Here is an 18,327-nt window from a genome sequence, read left to right on the forward strand (position 1 = left end):
GTAACTCTCAGCAGATCTGGAGAAACGTGGCCTGGCCTGGGCCATCACTCTTCATTTGGGTCAGGATACCCACAGCTCAGAGAGCTTCCAAACTGGGCTATGAAGGGCTCTCGCCAATCGATTGTAGGCTGTGTCCTGACTCAGCTAAGGTTGTCACTCCCAAAAGCCCACCTCCGACACTTCCAGAACTCAACCTCTGATTGCCTAGCCAAAGAGCTCAACTCTGTCCAAGCTGTAAACAGCTGTACCAGGACAACCCTTAGGGAGAATCTGGGAAAGCTAACAACAGGGCTCTCCCAAGCCCCCCGGGTGGAGGCCGGGTGGCCCCTCACAGCCCATCTCTGACCTGAACCACGCTCAGAACAGCTCCGCGTCAGAAGCAGTGCTCTGTCCTGCAGTGGGGCCACGCCCACTCCCCGTCTTTGCCGCTGGCCGTGCTGCTGGCTGCCTGCAGCCCTGCTGCCAGGTCCCCAGGCCGCCTCTGCTCGCCTTCCTCGGCAGGTAACGCCTCAGTGTCTCCCAGTCCCCACCGAGACACTTCTCAATCATTCTGTCTCCCAAGGAACAAACGGCACATTGGCTTTAGTGTCTCCAGAATAATTAGGTGAATTTTAATAACACCTCAATGTGTGTCTCTCCCACTTGGGCACTTCCCTGGCCCGGAAACCCTTCTGCAGTGCCAGGCGCCTTCCACAGCCCACAGCTCTGTGGCCTGGAGCTTCATCAGCTGGGCCCTTCACGGCACTGCACCTTGGCCTTCTTCCCCTCAAGCTGCCTCTGCCACTCCTCACCCATGTAAGCACCTGGATTAGGTGCCCCCACCCCCTGCAGCTGACTGAGGCACGGGCCAGACCCTGCCTGACCTTGAAATCAAGCCTTGGTCTCAGTGATTTCTCTGGGAAGCTGGAGAAGGGCTGAAATAATCGAGCTTATCTATAACCACAGACCCAGGTGTCGTGCCCTGAAGCCCAAAGCCACAGCTTTGGCACACTCAGCCTGCCCAGAGGAGAGGAAAGCAGGTCCCCCAGGAGCCTTGGGGACACAGGAGTGTGGGGACTGGACACTGGGCACTCATGCTCCACTCTCGCCAGCCTGGCCTATTTGCCCTCATTCTCTTGCACACGTCCTAGCGAGAGGCTCATAATTCTGGCCACCTTGGTGGAGGCAAGAAAAAAGGCAAAGAAAGAGGCAAAAGGTTGGGCAGAGAGAACCAGCCATAGCCCCTCCTGACTTTGACCTTTCCAGGCTGACGCGCACAGAGACCCTGACCACAGTTTTTTTCTCCCACATCTGCACACATCTGTTCGGGAAGCACCCTGGTTTTTGGAGACTCTCTCTCTACAGAGATCATGGCAGGGAGCCCCCTTGTCACACTGGGCCCCAGATGGCATGGGCTGAGGCGCCCCCACTGAAAGCAGTTTCCCCACCCTCCTGGAAGCCCCCTTACCAGTCACGACGGGGTATGTCTGTGTGCCTGACACGTTGCTGCCCAGCTCAGGGTTGGTGGATGCAGATAGACTCGACTTGACTTCATCAAGCCCAGGGGTCAGGGCTGGGAGGGAGTACTCATTCCCCTGGGAGGAGAGAGAAAAGAGACAGCTCGCTATTGACGCGCACATGCGGAGAGAGGGCTTGGTGTGCAGATGGGGAGGAGGAACAGGGAGCCCTCCCAGATGGGGTGGAAGGAGATGGGCAGGCAGAGGGCGGGGAGGATGGGAGGGGAGGGCTCAATGGATGATGGAGAGTTGTGCGTGGGTGGGGGCGGACCTGACTCGGGGAAGCTGAGGTGCAGCCTGTACATTCTCGGTGGGTATCCCAGCACCCTTTACGTATCTGTAGCGTCTCCTGCCTAAGAAGCCCCAAGGAAGGGGTGGAGTAGTGGGAATGCCCCTGATGAGAGGCAAGGGGCGTTTTAAGGTCCCCCGGGGGTAGGAAGTCTTGGGGAGGAGGGGCGACCCCTGACATGATGGCAGAGGCAGGATCTGGGGGATGGGCCTAGTGGGGCCTGCAGCCTGGCACTGCTGGGCTGGCTGATGGGGTGCTGGCGCCCCTTTTTAAAAAACAAACAAAGACGGCCTCGCGGGCCCCTCGCTCTCTGCCTGTGCACTGGGGTATGAAATTGGGGAGGGGGAGAGTCCACATGGCTAACAGAAGGGTGGGAGGGGGCCAGTCATTGACTCTGAAAGGGTGTCCTGCCCGAAACACTCGGGTAATTGCCTTTTTATTGCAGCCACCGCCAAGCCAGACCCCAGAGCTGGGCCGACCAGGAGCCCGCACAAAGCAGGAAAAGTTGCTCTGATTAATATTACGTTAAATTAAAACTGATTTTCTGCTCTTTCGGGTCTGTTTTTTTCCCTTCCGCTTCCTGGCCCCCCCAGAGGACCCCCTCCCCTCCCTGGCTGGACAGGATTGCCTCGTCATTTCCAATTCCTTCTCGTATTGATCTTCCTGTAGAAATCAGTTTTGTAATTAGCTGCAAATTAGGCCTTCTACTGGGGGTGAAGCTGCCCCCTGATTTATCACCAGAGTAATTCGCTGTGATCGGAGAGAAATTAAAATGAACTCAATTAGGCTTCGGATTTGCTTTATGGGCCCTGCTCCGAGTTTCAGGGGGAAAAATGACTGTGCTGGTGTTTAATAGTCTAATGAAAGTAAATAAAGGTTATTCATTGTAATACAGCCGGGGACTTGGGGAGGGTGCACCAAGCCGCCCGCCTCGGCCGGCTCCTCCTTTGTTGGTTTATGGCTCAGGGCACCTTAAAAAGACTTTTGATTTTTGTTTTATGAAGACAAACAGCTTATGGGATAAAAGGACAGGCAGGGAGAAAGGCGAATGGCTGGGAGCTGTTGGAGCCCTAGAGTAGAACTGTGCTGTGTAGTCTGTGGGGCTGCGCTGGTACACGTGTGTGCGGGTGTGTGCCTAGTGTGCAAACACGGCAGGCTGTGTTGTGCTGCGGCTGTGGGCCTGACCTGGGCTGTAGTATGGAGGGAAGGGGTGTGTGCTCCGGCGTCGGAGCGTGTGTACAGGGGGCTATCCTGGTGTGTGGGTGGAGGCGGGCGTGGAGGTGTGCTGAGCTGGTGGTCTGGGTGGAGTGCGCACCTACTGGCTGGTGTGCTGTGCTGTGAGTCCTGTGGGCTGTGTGGCAGGTGGGGAGGGAGTAGGTGGGTGGTGGTGGTTTGTGAACACATGCACACAGGTAAATGTGAAGAGTTAGGAGATGTGTTTCCACGTTGTTTAATGTGCTGGTGTGTTGTGGGCTGCATCCCATGCTGTGTGTTCTGGGCTGTCCTGCATCTGTGGGAAGTATTGGGTCTGAGGGGTAGGCTGTCAGGAGGCAGGCACAGGGGGCTCACCTCTTGACATCCCAGGCTTACTCGGACATTCTGTAGGACCCTGGGGACATTTAGGCAAGGGACGTTCCTGAGTACTCTACGCCAGAAGCACGGAATGGCAGGGCTGGAAGCGACCTGTCAGATCATCTGTCCAAGTCCTTCATTCTACAGATGGGGAAACTGAGGATAGGACTGAAACTGAAAGGCGATAAGATTTACCTACAGCCATACTTGCACCCAGAACTCACCATTTCTAACTACCATATACCACGATGATTTTCTCTGCTATAATGTCCTCGTGTGAGCGTGTTCACACGGCGCACCCAAAGGTAGCACACATGATGCTGGGAGTGCACGTGGCCGACCCATGTGTGCACGTCCTCCAGAGGCCTTGCTCTGCCCAGTCCCTCTCCACTTCTGCAAGCAGAAAGCTCCTTCCTCACCTGCTCTGATTTGATGTGCTCTGATGCCTGGAAGACGTCAGGGTAGGAAGGACGCTCAAAGACCCGATCCAAAGCTTCCAGCTGCTGCTGGGTGAAGGTGTCAGCTCGCAAGTGCTTCCGCAAACTGTCCACGCCACTCTGGGAATCTCCATTGGGGACGGAGCCCTCGGACACATCTGGAGGACACAGGGACACTCGGGGCATGAGCGCAGGTCAGCAGAGGCACAGAACAGTGCCGTGGGCAAAGGGGGTGGGCACCTGGCTCGGCCCCCAGGGCTTTGCACCCCTGCTGGGACCCCTCACTCCCAGTTTTGAGGCTGGAGGGGCTGGCCCAGGGGCTGGCCACACCTCGGAGACCTGGCTGAGGCAGCCATTGCCCCGAATGACCTGGGAAGAGAAAGGGAAGTTGTCACATCGGGGGCGGGTGGTGGGAAGGACTAGGCAGAGGTGGTGCAGCCAGAGGGGCTCCCAGGGGCTGTCTCCCCACGGCATGTCTCCCCTGAACCCCTTCTGTCCCCTGGCCTGGATCCGCCTGGGGGAGGAGCTGGGTGTCTCTGGCCGGCATTACTGAGCCTGTGGAGAATTGAACTCGGCTCTGAGATGAATTTCAGTTCCACTGACTCCAAGGGTGGAAAATCATCAAATCTCCGAGGCTGAGTGTAACATGGAGACTGGGTGAAGTAATTAACTTCACCACCGAGGGAGGAGGGACTCAGGGCCCAGCTGAGGCGCTCTGCTTGCATTGGGCCAGGCCTGAGAGTAGAGCAGGAGGACAGCAGGTGGCACAGGAGCCATGAAACGCGACTTGGGCAGAGACTGAAGACTGGGTCCCTGTAGATGCTGCTGTGCCCGGACCACCCTCCTCAGTCTCGTCCCTGACCTGAACTCTGGCCAGGCTCTGCCAGAGGCAGCTCCTTGGCCACCTGGTTCCTCCTGCAGTCGCTACAGGGAGATGAGACTCGCCCATGTATGAAAGGCCACGATCGTGCCACACAGGGCCCGCTCCCTGGGCTGCAGGCCAGTCCCCCAGGCCTCCCACCACTCTGCTACCCCTGCCTCCCTGGCCCTGCCCTCTACATCCAGTCCACTGGGGTTTTCAGAGTGCACAGCGGGCCAAGTACCTGCTGTGCCCGCGCTCCTTGAACCCCCACCCTGCAACTCCCTGGGCCCAAAGCTGGGTCCTCCCAGCCACAGCTTGGCCACTCCTTGGCTTCCCTCAGCCCAAGACCAGCTGGGGAGCTTTGGGCCTGGGGCCAGCCCATGCTGTAGGCCCCAGGGTGTTCCTCTGGGACTGTTATATATATCAGTTTATAGGTGATTATACAATATGATATAATCAATATTGCATTATATACAGTAACACCATACAGTATCATTCAGGAGACCATAGAAAATATTACATATTGATTAACCTCAACCTGCAGCCAACCTCTCTTGCTGGCCTCCCAGATGGAGCAAGGGGGTCCTGCTTTCATAATGGGACCTGCTGTCTTTACTTGATCCTGGCTGGAGGGTGGGAAAGCAAAGAAAGTGTGTGTGTGCGCGCGTGTACATGTGTGTATGAGAGAGAATGGAGACCAGGCGCACGTCTGAGGTGGACAGACAGACACAGGACAGCCCTGATGACACTTCTATGTTCCCTATGTTCCCGAGGCTACAAAACTTGGCCGTTGTGTTGTTTTCCTTTGTAAGCCTCTGGAATGACTTTCTGTCTTAGAGGGAGTGTATGCTTCTCTCTCTCTGAGTTAGGGTGTGACATATTTACCTTTCCCTTTTGTGTATTTTCTGTGTATATGCATTTGTACACGAATAAACATCCACATAAATAAGTGTCTGGGTATGTGTAAATGACAGTGCAAGAACCTTGCTGAAAAGGTGCATGTGTACGCATGCGACCGCATGGGGAGCGTGAGTCCACGTCGCCCATGTGTCTCCCGTGCCTGCTTCTCTTTCAGGGATGTGCCGTCATCCTAATGCCACCCCTTGGAGCTATTTGCATGTTTTATTTTGTCTAAGTCTCTCTTGCTGGAGTCCTCCTACCTTTTCGGGAAGCCCTTCTGTTAGAGCAGAGGGAGAAAGCAAGTGTCTTTGTGTGTGGTTACTGCAGTGTCACCAGTGGGTCTTGGGGAGCAAAGTGCATTTGTCTGTGAACATGGGCTCACATGTTTTGTGCACGGCTGTGTGCATATGTGTGGTGAGACTCACACATGCCTCTGTGATGATTTGTGTACATGCCTGTGTGTGGCTGGGCTCAGCCCGTGTGCACGTGTGTGCGTGTGTGGTGGGGGGGGGGGCTGAACTGAAGCTTTGTCCTCAGGTCACTGGCTGGAGGAGTCTCTTTCCCTTCATTTATTCAGGGGCCCTTCAGATCTTGACAAATCTGTCACTCTAAATTTGCGAGAGATTATGGTGCTCTCTCCCCAGCCCGCAGAGAGGTGATATATGATATCTGCTGCCCCTATTGATTGCCTGATCTGGTGGCAGAGGCCGGCGAAATGAACTTGAAATGAACATCATGCCTCAACTCATTGTGCGTATAATACACTACTTAATCCCACATTTTTCAGCCGCGATGGAATTCAATTGATCAATCATGTTCCACTGATAGTACTGTTTTAGGGGTTATTTCTGCTCCCTCCACTCACTGACCTTTTTATTTATTTATTTTTTTGTGTACTCAAGCCCTGGTGATAAGGCAGGTTACGGAGGCAGTGACAGAAAGGGGGGGGAGGAAGGAAAGGCAAAAGGAAGGCTGCTACTGGAAGGGGTGGCCAAGGGAGGCGGGGAAAGGGAAGAAGAGGAGAGGGAAGAGAGGTGGGGGCGAGGAAGGGACGGAAGGTGCTAGAGGAGCAGAAAAGCAAACCGGTGTGATGAAAGCATGAGAGAACCACCAAGGGAGGCTGCAGGAGGCTTGAGGAAACACCCCAAAGGAGAAGGATGGTGACGGGGAGGTGGGAAAGGCAGCAGTCATGATGAATGGCGAAGGAGCACAGAGAAAGTTCTGGGGAGCAGGGAGGAGAGCCACGGGGGCAGAGAGAGGACAGCAGCATTACTGGTGGGGGACAGGGAGGCAGGGCCCCCCACATCAGCCACACGGCCCACAGGCTCTCACATGCTCTTCCCGGAGGCCGGTGGCACCACTCCCTCAGCTGGAGGAGGACGGGGGGAGCGAAGGCAAGGAGGAAGGGCGGGAAGGGAGTGAGGCCAGAAGCCTGGACTCAGAGGTCCAAGGAGGAGAAACTCAGGGAAGAAGGGAGTCCGGAGGCGGGGCAGAAAGAGAGAGAGGAAGAAAAGGGAAGAAGCTTCCCATGCCAGCCGTCTAGGGAAGCACAGGCGGGGCTGAGGGCACTCACCACAGGAGTGAACCCAGCTGGCTCTGCTTTCCTGGGAGCCTGGGTCTGCAGATAAGCAGGGCAGTCCAGGGCCTGGATGGGGGTGGGGTTGGAGGGGAGAGGGTGGAGGAGGAAAGAAGAGAGTAGAGGAGGAGCAAAAAAGATAAAAGAACATGGAAGAAGAGATTGAAAAGGAAGAGAAAAGGAAGCCACAGTCAGCGCCACCCACTGGCAGGGACCTCCTCAGGACATGGAGAGAGAGGGCTTGGGGTGGGGCTTCCCAAGGGTAGAGTCTCAGGTGGCAGGAAGGCAGAAGGATGGAGCTGGGCTATGAGCCAGTGCCAGGCCCAGGCACTGAAGGGCTCTCCGGCAGAGCTGGGCTAACACAGAGGAGGAGGCAGAAGCAAGTCTTGATCTAGGCTGCAGAGTGAGCGGAAGGAAAGTAACTAGATAGCATCCACCCCCTTGTACCAAGGAACCAGGCTAGGAGCTCCCTGTGGGCAGGAACCGTGACCAGTACATCTCTGTAGCTCCAGTGCCAGGCACGGAGCTGGGCACAGAGTTGATACTCAATGAATGAATGAATGAATGAATGAGGCTCTCCTGGGTGGCATTCAAAGCCAGACTCCTGGCAGAAGGTCTCTGGACCAGCCACCTGGCTGGCTTGGCACCCCAGGATACCCAGTCACCTCTCACCCAAGTCCCTAGCTGTCAGAGGATGTGGGAAGACCCACAGCAAGTCTCTGGGTAGACTCACGCCCCTTCTTCACTCACCCTATTGCTTGCTAGCCTCCAATAGCATCGACTCTGGTCCACAGGAGGCCCTTCTCACTCCCTCCTCCTGCCCACCTATGGTACTTCTACCCAAGGGACAGAGCACACTGTGTTCCCAGTTAAGACTGGAACTTAACCTTGGAGCTGCAGAACTGCCCTCCAAGGCAGCTGGCAGAGGCTGCTTGAGAACGGGGCCCAGAGATGGCCTCTATGTTGGACTCCCCACACCACGGCCCTGGTCACAAAGAGTGGGATAAATAAAGTGGATCTATCTGCTCATTTCTGGTTCCAGCAAAGGCCATTCCTAAATGACAGAGCAGGCCCTCAGCCTTCACCTTGACAGGAAATCCAGCACATCCTCTGTTAGAGCTCCAAGAGGAGGGCTGGAGTATGGTGCCACACGTCCTGGGCTTTCTGGGCCATAATGATTTCCAACATTCTCTCCCACTCTCGGGCCACCTTCTGAGATTGAGGTTGGAAAACGTGGTTGCTGAAGGTTTAGTAAGACCTCCCAGAGCAAGGAAGATACCCTGTGCTTGTTGGTCTCCATATGTGGAGGATTCAGCTCTGTTCTGGTGTCCATGCCCAGCCACCATGCATTAGCAGCTCACAGTACTGCGAACTTGTTACACGCCATTTAACCCTCCCAACAACCCTGAAGGGTAGGTGCTGTGATACCTATTTTAAAGATAAGGGAACAGAGGCAAAGAGAGGTTAATAGATTATTCAAGGCCATGCAGCTGGTAAATGACAGTCGGGATTTGAATTCAGGGCTGTTCGGCGCCCGGGCCTGCCCTCCACATCATCTCACTCTGCTGCCCGGGTGCCAAACCCAGGGAACACAGCTGAGGGCCACTTGGTCCCATCCAGGACACGGAGTCCCTCCCAGCATCCCGCCTTTGCTGCTTTGCACCCTCCCGACACTGAAGCTACCGCCTGTGGCCCCTGAGCTGGCTGAGCCCAGAATGATGAGAGGACACCTTGGGTCCAGACTCCTCATTTTATAGTAATGAAAACTAGCAGGGTTGGTGGTGAGGTGGGGGAGGGGAGGTGACCAGTCCAAGGTCACACAGCTGGGGAGTGGGCCCCTCAGAACTGGAACCCATTCCAGGTGCTTTGTCCACTATGGCATGGGCCGTAGCATCTCTAAGGAGAGTGAGCTACCATAACTACTTTTCAGAATAAGGCAGGATATAGATAAATTAATTAAATTAAACTGCTGAGTTAAAACTTTGACGTAGATTGTTTTTTCAAAGGGAACAAAGGCTCATATTGTCTTCTCCTCTGACTGCTTCATATCTGCCTAGCAATTAACAAAAAGCTTTCATAGACCTTACGTTATCTGGGCTTCCTAACTTTTCTGCCCGGTAGCTAGGGATTATAATCCCCGTTTTACTGGTGAGGAAACTGAGGCTCAGAGTAAATGAAGTGCAGTGTAGATGAGGGTAAATGACTAGGTCAAGGGCATATCTACCAGGGAGCCTTGCACTGGGAAGGTGCCCGTGGACAGTTGTGGCCTGAGCAGCAATGGGCGGCAGCAGCTGCCTGCCCAGCCCATATGCAGAGCCTGGGCTCCAGCAGTAGGGCCCTGATCTCCATGCAAAAGGAGAGAAATGCAAACCAAAGAACACCTTGACCAGAAGGAGAGCCCGCCCACAGGGTAACAGTGATTACTCCCTGATCATAAGCAAATGCTTCCCTTCTCATCTAAGTTTTTCTATGGGATCCAGGCTTTGTACAAGAAGCACATACCACTTCTAGAATCATTCATAAAAATGGCTTTTACTCCTCATTCACTTAGCCTTGTCACTCCGCATCCATTCCTGGGCCGCCCTGGAACAGAGCCCTACCTCCCGACCCTCTGACCCCAGGCCAGAACCCTGTTGCCGGCCAAGCATGAATAGGGCTGGCCAGTGAGGTCTCAGCAGTGTGGGGAGGGGGACAGGCACTGAACGCCACATATTAGGGATGAGGGCTAGAGACAAGGGACAAAACAGAAGTGTTCTATCTTCCTTGTGTGTTGACATTGTACCTGAATCTCCAAAGTCGTCACTGCAAGGGACAAGAGAAATTCTTGTGCGCTGACCAAAAGGTAGGTGGGGGTGATGGTAACAGAGAGGATGAAATAGCACCATTTCCTTGGTCAGAAAGCACCAAGGCTCATCAAAATCAAAGTGGAATGAACAGGGGGTGCTCACCGACTCCCCAGAAGTAGGAATTAGGCACTTGAGAGGAATTTGTTTAAAGCATAGCAAAGAACTATACTAACTTCCGTTTTCCAAGCCCAAATACACACATCTACCCATGTATGGGGAGACTGACAATATTAGGGCTTCCACATACACTCATTAAATCCATTCAGCTTCACGAGGTACTTACTATCAGTATTCTCATTTTGAGAAGCAAAATTATTTGTTCAACATCATTCAACTAGAAAGTAGCCAAAGGCTGGATTTGAACTCAGGAATGTCTGACTCCAAAGCCCTCTCCACTCTATCAAATTTGCCTTCCCTGTCAAAGATCGTCATCACTGCCATCTACTGAGCACTAATGATGTACTAGGCAGGCTCCAGGTGCTTTATACATATTATCTCTAATCCCCACAGAACACTTGCAGGAGAGCTACCATTAGTCCAATGTTACGAACGAAGAAACAAGCTGAATGCACATAAAAAACACGTGCGTGATCACACAGCCAACAAGAAGCCATCTTGGGAAAAGTAAGTCTTGCTTCACCAAAAATGACCTGAAAAAGTGATACAGGAAGAAAAGAGAAATGTGTGGAGGAAGTGGGGACACTAGGTGATGGACCTCAGCCTCTAGAGGGCTTCGGGGAGCAGGAGGGGTCGGGGGCGCTGGTCAGGGTAGGGGCTCTTTGCTGCATCCCATTCTGACCGGGGTGGCCTCTGCCCCTTCTCCCTCTGTCTTCGCTCCTCTAACACCCACCGTCCCACTCTGAGGGGTTCACCCCCAGGCCGCCTCCAGTCTCCCCAGCTGCCAGTTGTTGCCGTTTCAAACTCAATTGTTCTCCTCGGTACTGAGGCAAATGGAGTCATTAATTACCTTCTATCGGCTGGGCTGAGTTCAGAATGCGATCAATATCCCCGCTTGTCATTCAGGGCAGTCCTCCTGTGCAGCCCCGGCCCCACCCCCACGGCGGCGCAGGACCGCGAGGTCTGGGCTGCCACCCTGGCCTCCCATCTGATTGAGAACACGGAGAAAGGTCGGGGATGCTGAGGAATGGGGCTGCTTTCCAGACTGGGAGAAGCGTGAGGATTGACAGAGTGGGGAGGGGAGTGGGCAGAGGGGAGCCAGAAGGAAAAGGGAAAAGGAAGGAGCATGAAGGGGTGAGGAGAGACGGGCAGGAGATAGGAAAAGAAGGAGAGAGGAGGAAAGTGGGGGCGCCACGTGCTGGGAAGAGGCTGCAAGCGCGGGGCTGGAGAAGGAGCTGGTGCAAACACTGCCTGTCCAAGGAGATGGGATGACATTACCCATGGCCTCCCGTCCTTGCACTGGACAATCCGTGGGACTGCCCTAGCCAGGCACCACAAGCCAAGCTCAAGAGGAGGGCATGAAGGAGCCCTTGGAAACCTGGCCCAAAGCTCTGGCTTTGAGCAAGACCAGCTTCTGCCCAGCCTTCCAGCCTTGGCAAACCTGCTAATCTTGACCAAGCCCTGCTTCTAAAGACTCCATGAGTTCACGGTAGGGTGGAAGGCAGGGGCGTGGCTACCTGCCTGCCTGACCTCAGTCTTACTGGGCCCATTTACATCCATGTGCCTCTGAAGACACTAACTATATTAGGGGCCCCAAAATAATACTGGACTTGGAGTAACATCTCCTGGGTTGAAATCCTAATTTTGTCCCTCACTTGCTATATGACCTGGCCAAGTCCCTCGAGCTTTTCTGGACTGATTCCTCAGATGAACACCAGAGGTTTGCTAGCTCCTGGCTCAGCGGTATTCACTTCTCTTTCCTCTGTATTCCAACAGACAGCTACCCAAACCTCTACTGCAGAAATAATAATAATAACTAAAATCGATCCAGTTCTATTACGGTACCAGACACTATGCCTAGCATAATCCACTGATTTAATCCTTACAATAACAACAGCTAACATTAAGTGCTTACTATATATTGGGCACTCATCTAAGAATTTTACATATATCAACTCGTTTTATTTTCACCAGAACTTAAGGAGGAATCTTCTATTATTATCCGCATTTTGTAGGTGAGGAAATGGAAGTGCGGAGGTTCAGGGACTTTCATAAGGTTACACAGCTAACAAGTGATAGAGGAGACAGAAGCAAACCCAGGCAATACACCTCTGGCTGTTAAGCTCATAACCTGGAGAAACTGAGAGCTAGAAAGGCTAGGTAACCTGCCCCGAAGTACTCACTCCAGCCAGTAAGTGGCAGAGCCAAGTTTAGAATGTGTATGTATTGTAGTTATTTTTTAATGTTTGTTTTCTTCATTAAAGGCAGAGACCCATTTTCTTCATTTTTGTAAATCTAGCCCAGGTCCTGACACATAGTAGGTGACAAAAAATGTTGGCTGATTTGTCATACAGAATTGCAAAGGTGGGCTTCCTAGGTGGTGCAGTGGTTAAGAAGCTGCCTGCCAACACAGCAGACATGGGTTCAATCCCTGCTCCAGGAAGATCCCACATGCTGCAGAGCCCATGTGCCACAACCATTGAGCCTGCGCTTTAGAGCCAGTGAACCACAACTATTGAGCCCATGTGCTGCAACTACTGAAGCCCACACGCCTAGAGCCCGTGCTCCACAACAAGAGAAGCCACGGCAGTGAGGAGACCGTGCACCACAACGAAGAGTAGCCCCCACTCACCGCAACTAAAGAAAGCCCGTGCACAGCAAAAAAGACCCAACACAGCCAATACAATAAATAAGTAAATAAGTAAATAAATAAATAAATAAATTTATTAAAAAAAAAAAAGAATTCCAAAGGCAAAGATTGATCCATTCTTTACTTGTCTTGCAGTTTACCTTCTAGAAGGAAAAAGAAGCAGCACAGGGCATTGCTACTCTGGATTCAGTGTTATCACATTTTACAGCTAGAAAGTATCATGGAGATAATTTAATCTGCTCCCTCTTAGAGATTAAAAAAAAAAAAAGAGGCTCAGAAAGGTTGAGTAATTTCCCCATGTCACACAGCTAGTCATCATTAGGATGTGCCCTTTCCCACTACTCCAGGCTGCTTACTTCTTACCAAGAAAGGAAAAACTGACAGAAGGGAAGTGTTGGGGATCTGGGGAGAAAACAACCATATCTACAGTTGACAGTAGCGAAAGAAGGGGGCATTGGGCAGAATCTGACTTGAGGAAAGCAAACTGCAATGTGTTGAGGGAAAGAATAGTTGTGTGATCCCATGGCAAGAGATTCTAGAAGGGAATATAATTCCATAAGGACAGGATGCTCTAAAAATGAAATTCCGCTGCTACAAGCTCAAATAATCAACTTGACAAAGTAAAGGGAGTGGGAGTGGGGGAGGGGTGGAAAGAGAGGGCATTTAAGGGAAGTCATTGTTGCACACGACTAAGCTTTAAAATATGATGAGCCTAGATTTTAAAAGGACATGTACATGGAACAGTGGAAGATTATGCAGCCATTAAAATATCATGTTTTCAAAGAATATTTAATGATATGTGAAAATGGTCCTATATAATGCTAAGTAAAAAAAGCAAGACACAAGCTGTATATACAGTATCATTCCAATTTTGATAAAAATTATATATAATTATATACACACAGGAAAAAAAAGACTGTAAAGAATATGAGAAAATTCCAACAATGGTTATCTCTTGGTGATGAGATTATGGGTGATTTTTTAAAAATTCACTGTATCTTCCAAATATTTTTACAATAAGCATATATTACACTTATTATCAGACAAAAGTTATTTTTTTCCTCTTATAAAGGACACACAACAGATGGAAGGAGGGGACCATAACCAGGGATGGATATGAGAGTAGCAGGAGCCTGTCTGGAAGACAAAAGCTCAGAACAAGCTGAAACAACAAAAAAGGGCCTTGGTAGCTACGTCTGGAGAAAGAACAAAAAGGAAGGCAGGCTTAGGCTCAGTGCTCAAGAAAGGAGGTAATACTGAGAGAAACGAGAGAGAAGGTAGAACTTCTCAAGCCCTGGCTTGACTTTGTCTTCTCCATCAAAGAAAGAATCTTCAAAATGGGACCAGCGGGAGATGCCCAGGTCAGGAGGAGGCCAGGCAGCTAACTCTTAACCGTTTCAACTGCGTTACCTCTCTCAGGCCCAGGTAAGTCATATATCAGAACTCAGGTGGGGTGGGGGGTGGGGGAAGATAGGTAGGAACCTAAATTTTTTGTTGATAATCCTTGAGCAAGGATGTGACAGCGAAAGGGCAAGGCAGTGACAAAACCAATGCCATCATGAAAAAGGGGCAACAGTAAGCTTATGCAAACAACACTCTAATACATTGAATATTAGAGTCTGGAAATCATTTAGAAGAAATTATCATGCAATTAATTTGTGGGCATTAGAAAAGAAAATGGTGATACTGCGGGGTCTGCGTGCACTCACTAAGTTCTAGCACATTAACTAGTTATCAGTACTTAGATCAAGTACCACCCCATGAAGACGTCCTCAATTGCCCTGATGGGAAGCAACGCCCCCCCCGCCGCTTTACGTTTATCATAGCATTTTACACCTTGATATAGATCTATCACATTCTCCTTGTATAACGGTGTGCACATCTATCTCCCTACTAGATTACAAGCCTCTTGAGGTCAAGGACTGTGTCCTTCCTGTTTACCTTTGTAAATCAGTCCTGCTATGCTTTATCTATAACAGACATTCCAACTGCTCATCAACTTATATTGGATTTTTTTAATTGATTGAATTAAGGAAACATATAGTGAATGTTAACAGAGAATTTCACAGAGAATTTTCCTAACTTTATGGACAAGATGAAGAACAGTGAAACAGCTGATGACTGTTGGGCTCAATAGTCCCTAAGCAACCAAGAGGGAGGACTTCACTGGTGAGCCTTGTGGTTTTCCTTTATTTTAAAGGAAAATAACTCTTTAAAAAACCTACTTGGATGGTGATATAGATGACATCCTTATGATCCTTAATCAGGTAGAATTAAGAACCCAAACCAACAAGATGAAATTAAACAGGGATAAATGGAATGCCCTATATTTAGGTTTAAAAAAAATCAATTACACAAGTGCAGAATGGGGTAGACCTGGCTTGATAGCAATTGATGTGAAAAAGATCTCGAGATTTTAGTTGACCACGAGCTCAATAGGAGCTTGAGTCTGACACGGCTGCTAAAAAATCGAATGTAATCTTAGGCTACATTATGGAATAGAATCTCCAGGTGGAGAATGGCAAGGGTTCTACTGCACCTGGCTTTGGCTAGACTGTCTCTAAAGTTTAGTGTTCATTTAAGAGGGACTTTAACTGCCAAGAATAAATTCAGAGATGGGTAGCCAGGATGGTGAAGGACCCCCGTCAAGTGCAGGGACCACACCATGTGAGAAACTGAAATCACCCAGGGCTCAGCCCAGTGTCTTCCCAGGTGCTCAGTAAATCAGGTGGAATGAATGGAAGAGAGGGAGGGAGAGAGAGAAGAGGGGCTGTCACATGGCGATCTCTGCCACCACTCTATGTGGCAAATGTCATTATCTATTTTAAAGATGAGGAAACAGATTTGGAGAGAATACGTAATCAGCCAAAGGTCCCAGAGCAAGTAAGGAGTGGAGATGGAGCCCACATTCAGGCATCAGGGTTCCAAGTCCCATCCTCTTCCTTCAACACCACACCAACTCAGTATAAAGGCAGTGCTGCTAACAGTGACAACTGTCCATCTGTGTCCTATGACCAGGCAGGGGCTGTGACGTGTCAGGCAGAACTGCTAGAGGGGAGAGTTCTATGTGAGTGGCAGAGAAGACCAGATGACCTGCCTTGTCACCGCTCTCAGCCCAGCCACTGGCCTCTCTCCACAGGGGAGACATCCCTGGAGACAGCCTCTCCAAATCACAGCCATTTCCAGCCTCAAGTCCCACTTCCTGCCTGCTCTTCTAGCCACTTCCCTGGATTCCACATGGGTCAGCACTCAACTAATAGCTTATTGTCTGGTCTGCAATAGCCTTGCCCCTCCGTAGACTGTAAGTTCTGTGAGATCCACATCCTGGTTATTTGCTCTTCTTATACTTCCCAACACAGTGGAAACTTGGGCTCACAAAGATCCCCAGAGAGGTCAGTGTACGTTTTCTCAATATCCCACCTATTTACGCACCGAAGCAACACCGCAGACTCTCAGCTCTCTGAAACGGTTTATGGGAAATCTGCCCAAGGACAGAGGGATGGCCTGAATGGTCATTTAGGGCCCTCATTTTTTCTAACCAGCTAGGGGAGAAGAGGGATCTATGGGGGACCTAGAACCCCAGAGAATTATATCCATAGTTACTTTCCCCGTTTTTGAATAGATTAAAGAAGGGCACAGGCACCCACTGGCAGCGTGCTGTGTGGCCCTATGTGAGGAAGCAGAAAGAGGCTGAGCAGGGACAGGGTGGGGGAGGGGAGCAAACAGGTAGTGGGGGAGAGAGGCCTGCTGCACAGAGGAAGGGGAGCGGGGAGCACTGGGTGGGTTTGGGTGAAATCCCCAGAGTGATCAACTTTCCTGGTTGACAGCATGCACTGTGCCTTCCTGCTGGCCTGCGGGCAGAGGCTGGGTCTCTGGGCTGACCGGCTGCTGGTGGCAGGGAAGGAGGGCTGGCTGAGGGTCTATCTGGGTGAGACCTGAGTCCTCCTTGAGCCCTGTCTGGGCTCTAGGGAGGGGCTGGGGCCTTCTGCCTGGGGCCGGGCCCCAGCTGGGGCCAGAATCAGTTAGAAACCTCTCTGGAGCCAGAAGGGAAGGGGGCTTTGTTAGCTCAAAGGACACAAGCAAGGCGAAAAATTACATACCAGGCCGTTCTAAGTATGCTTGTTTAGAGAAACTGCTTGCATTTATGAAGTCTTTGGTGCGGAAAGCAGGGTTGCAAATGACTGCATCAGAGCGACAGTAAAGGCCATTAATTTCCTGTTATGTTTTCCTGTGTTGGGGGCTTTATTAATTTAATTTTACACTGTCGAACAACAGCGAGAGCTGACACTGCCGCACCGCCATGGCTGGGGTTTTCTTTTTGTGTGTGTAGCAAGGCTTTGCCTGACATGCAAATCAACGCTATTACCGGAACCAATAAAGATGTGTGGAGGGAAGAGGGGAGGGATGAGGACGGGGAGGGAAGGAAGGAGAGAGGGAGGAGGAGAGAAAAGAGTAGAGAAAGGGCAAAAGCCACCCCTGGGCAGTTTCCGCCTCCCTCCATGCCTCGCCTCCCCTGGCTTCCCAGAGCTTCCTCCACAGTCAGCAATATCCAGCCACCCTTCCCCTCCTCTGGTGCCCTCTCCTGCTTGACTCTCTGTCTTCAGCTGACTCTACCTCTGTTGTCCTCCTCTGTCCCAGCTGCTGGAGAAATTTGAATAGGGACACTGAGTTCCCAGGAAGAGGTGAGAGGTAGGCTTCTCCCCACTGCCCGTCCCCAGCCCAGGCATGTCACGGAAGCACTGGGGCAGGAGACTGGATGTGGCCACCCTGCCCCCACCCTCACCTTGCCTTGGCCAGCGCGAAGCCCTTTGCTATATTTCCCTTTCCGGTCATTTTTCTTCACGCTCTCCTTTCCTCTGAAGTCAAGGATTCTGGCCCACTTACATACTACTAGTGAACACACACATACGAACCCATGTGCTTGTGCACATGAAGAAGAGTCTAGAAAGGCAGTTACTTCACCTTGCTTATGAGCCCTTCGGAGAGCTCCCATATCCTAACCTGGTCAACCATGTATTTCCTCTGAATTCTCAGAAAAAAATACTGTCTCTGATTGTTTCTCCTTAAGAGACTCTTCTCCTTAAGCTTCTCCTTAAGGGCTGTCTTCAGTTGCTGCGAGGTACCCGATTAGTCTAGATCAAGGTGCCAGGGAAAAATGGATCTCCAGCATCAGTAAAAAGGTAGGTTCCTGGGAGACCACATTCTGGCCCCTTTTCCTACCTAGACCTCAAGACCATGCACACTGTCCTTTTCCCAGATCAGCTTCCAGTGGTCCACACTGCAAAGGAGATGGAGATGGGGGTGGGGAGTTAAAAAAAGGACAGGGAAGCTCCCAGGGTCCCTCCTACCAAACACTCATCTGCATCCCTCCATCCCAGGTTTTGAAGTCTGATGGGGCCTAGGGAGATCTGCGTGAGCCAGTGAGCGAGAGAGCGAGAGAGCGAGAGAGCGAGAGAGCGAGAGAGCGAGAGAGAGAGAGAGAGAGAGAGAGAGAGAGAGGGAGTGTGTGTGTGTGTGTGTGTGTGTGTGTGTGTGTGTGTGTGTCCATGCATCTCTCCCTCTGTCACTGGCTTGCTCGCACT

At 51.4% G+C, this 18,327-nt stretch overlaps 1 protein-coding gene across 5 annotated transcripts in view; it reads right to left on the reverse strand.

The window, feature by feature from the left end:
• The window catches only part of PAX2 (paired box 2), a 76,308-nt gene that overhangs the window by 15,653 nt on the left and 42,328 nt on the right, over nucleotides 1-18,327 (reverse strand). For all 5 annotated transcript variants that reach the window (XM_057735572.1, XM_057735570.1, XM_057735573.1 and 2 more), the window contains 2 exons: nucleotides 3,777-3,952; nucleotides 1,448-1,574 (listed from right to left, as the gene is read on the reverse strand). In XM_057735572.1, coding sequence (XP_057591555.1) covers nucleotides 1,448-1,574; nucleotides 3,777-3,952 — 303 coding nt within the window. The remainder of the gene's footprint in view (nucleotides 1-1,447; nucleotides 1,575-3,776; nucleotides 3,953-18,327) is intronic.

This window comes from Hippopotamus amphibius, chromosome 5, assembly GCF_030028045.1.
Source record: "Hippopotamus amphibius kiboko isolate mHipAmp2 chromosome 5, mHipAmp2.hap2, whole genome shotgun sequence".
Taxonomy (NCBI): Eukaryota; Metazoa; Chordata; class Mammalia; order Artiodactyla; family Hippopotamidae; genus Hippopotamus; species Hippopotamus amphibius.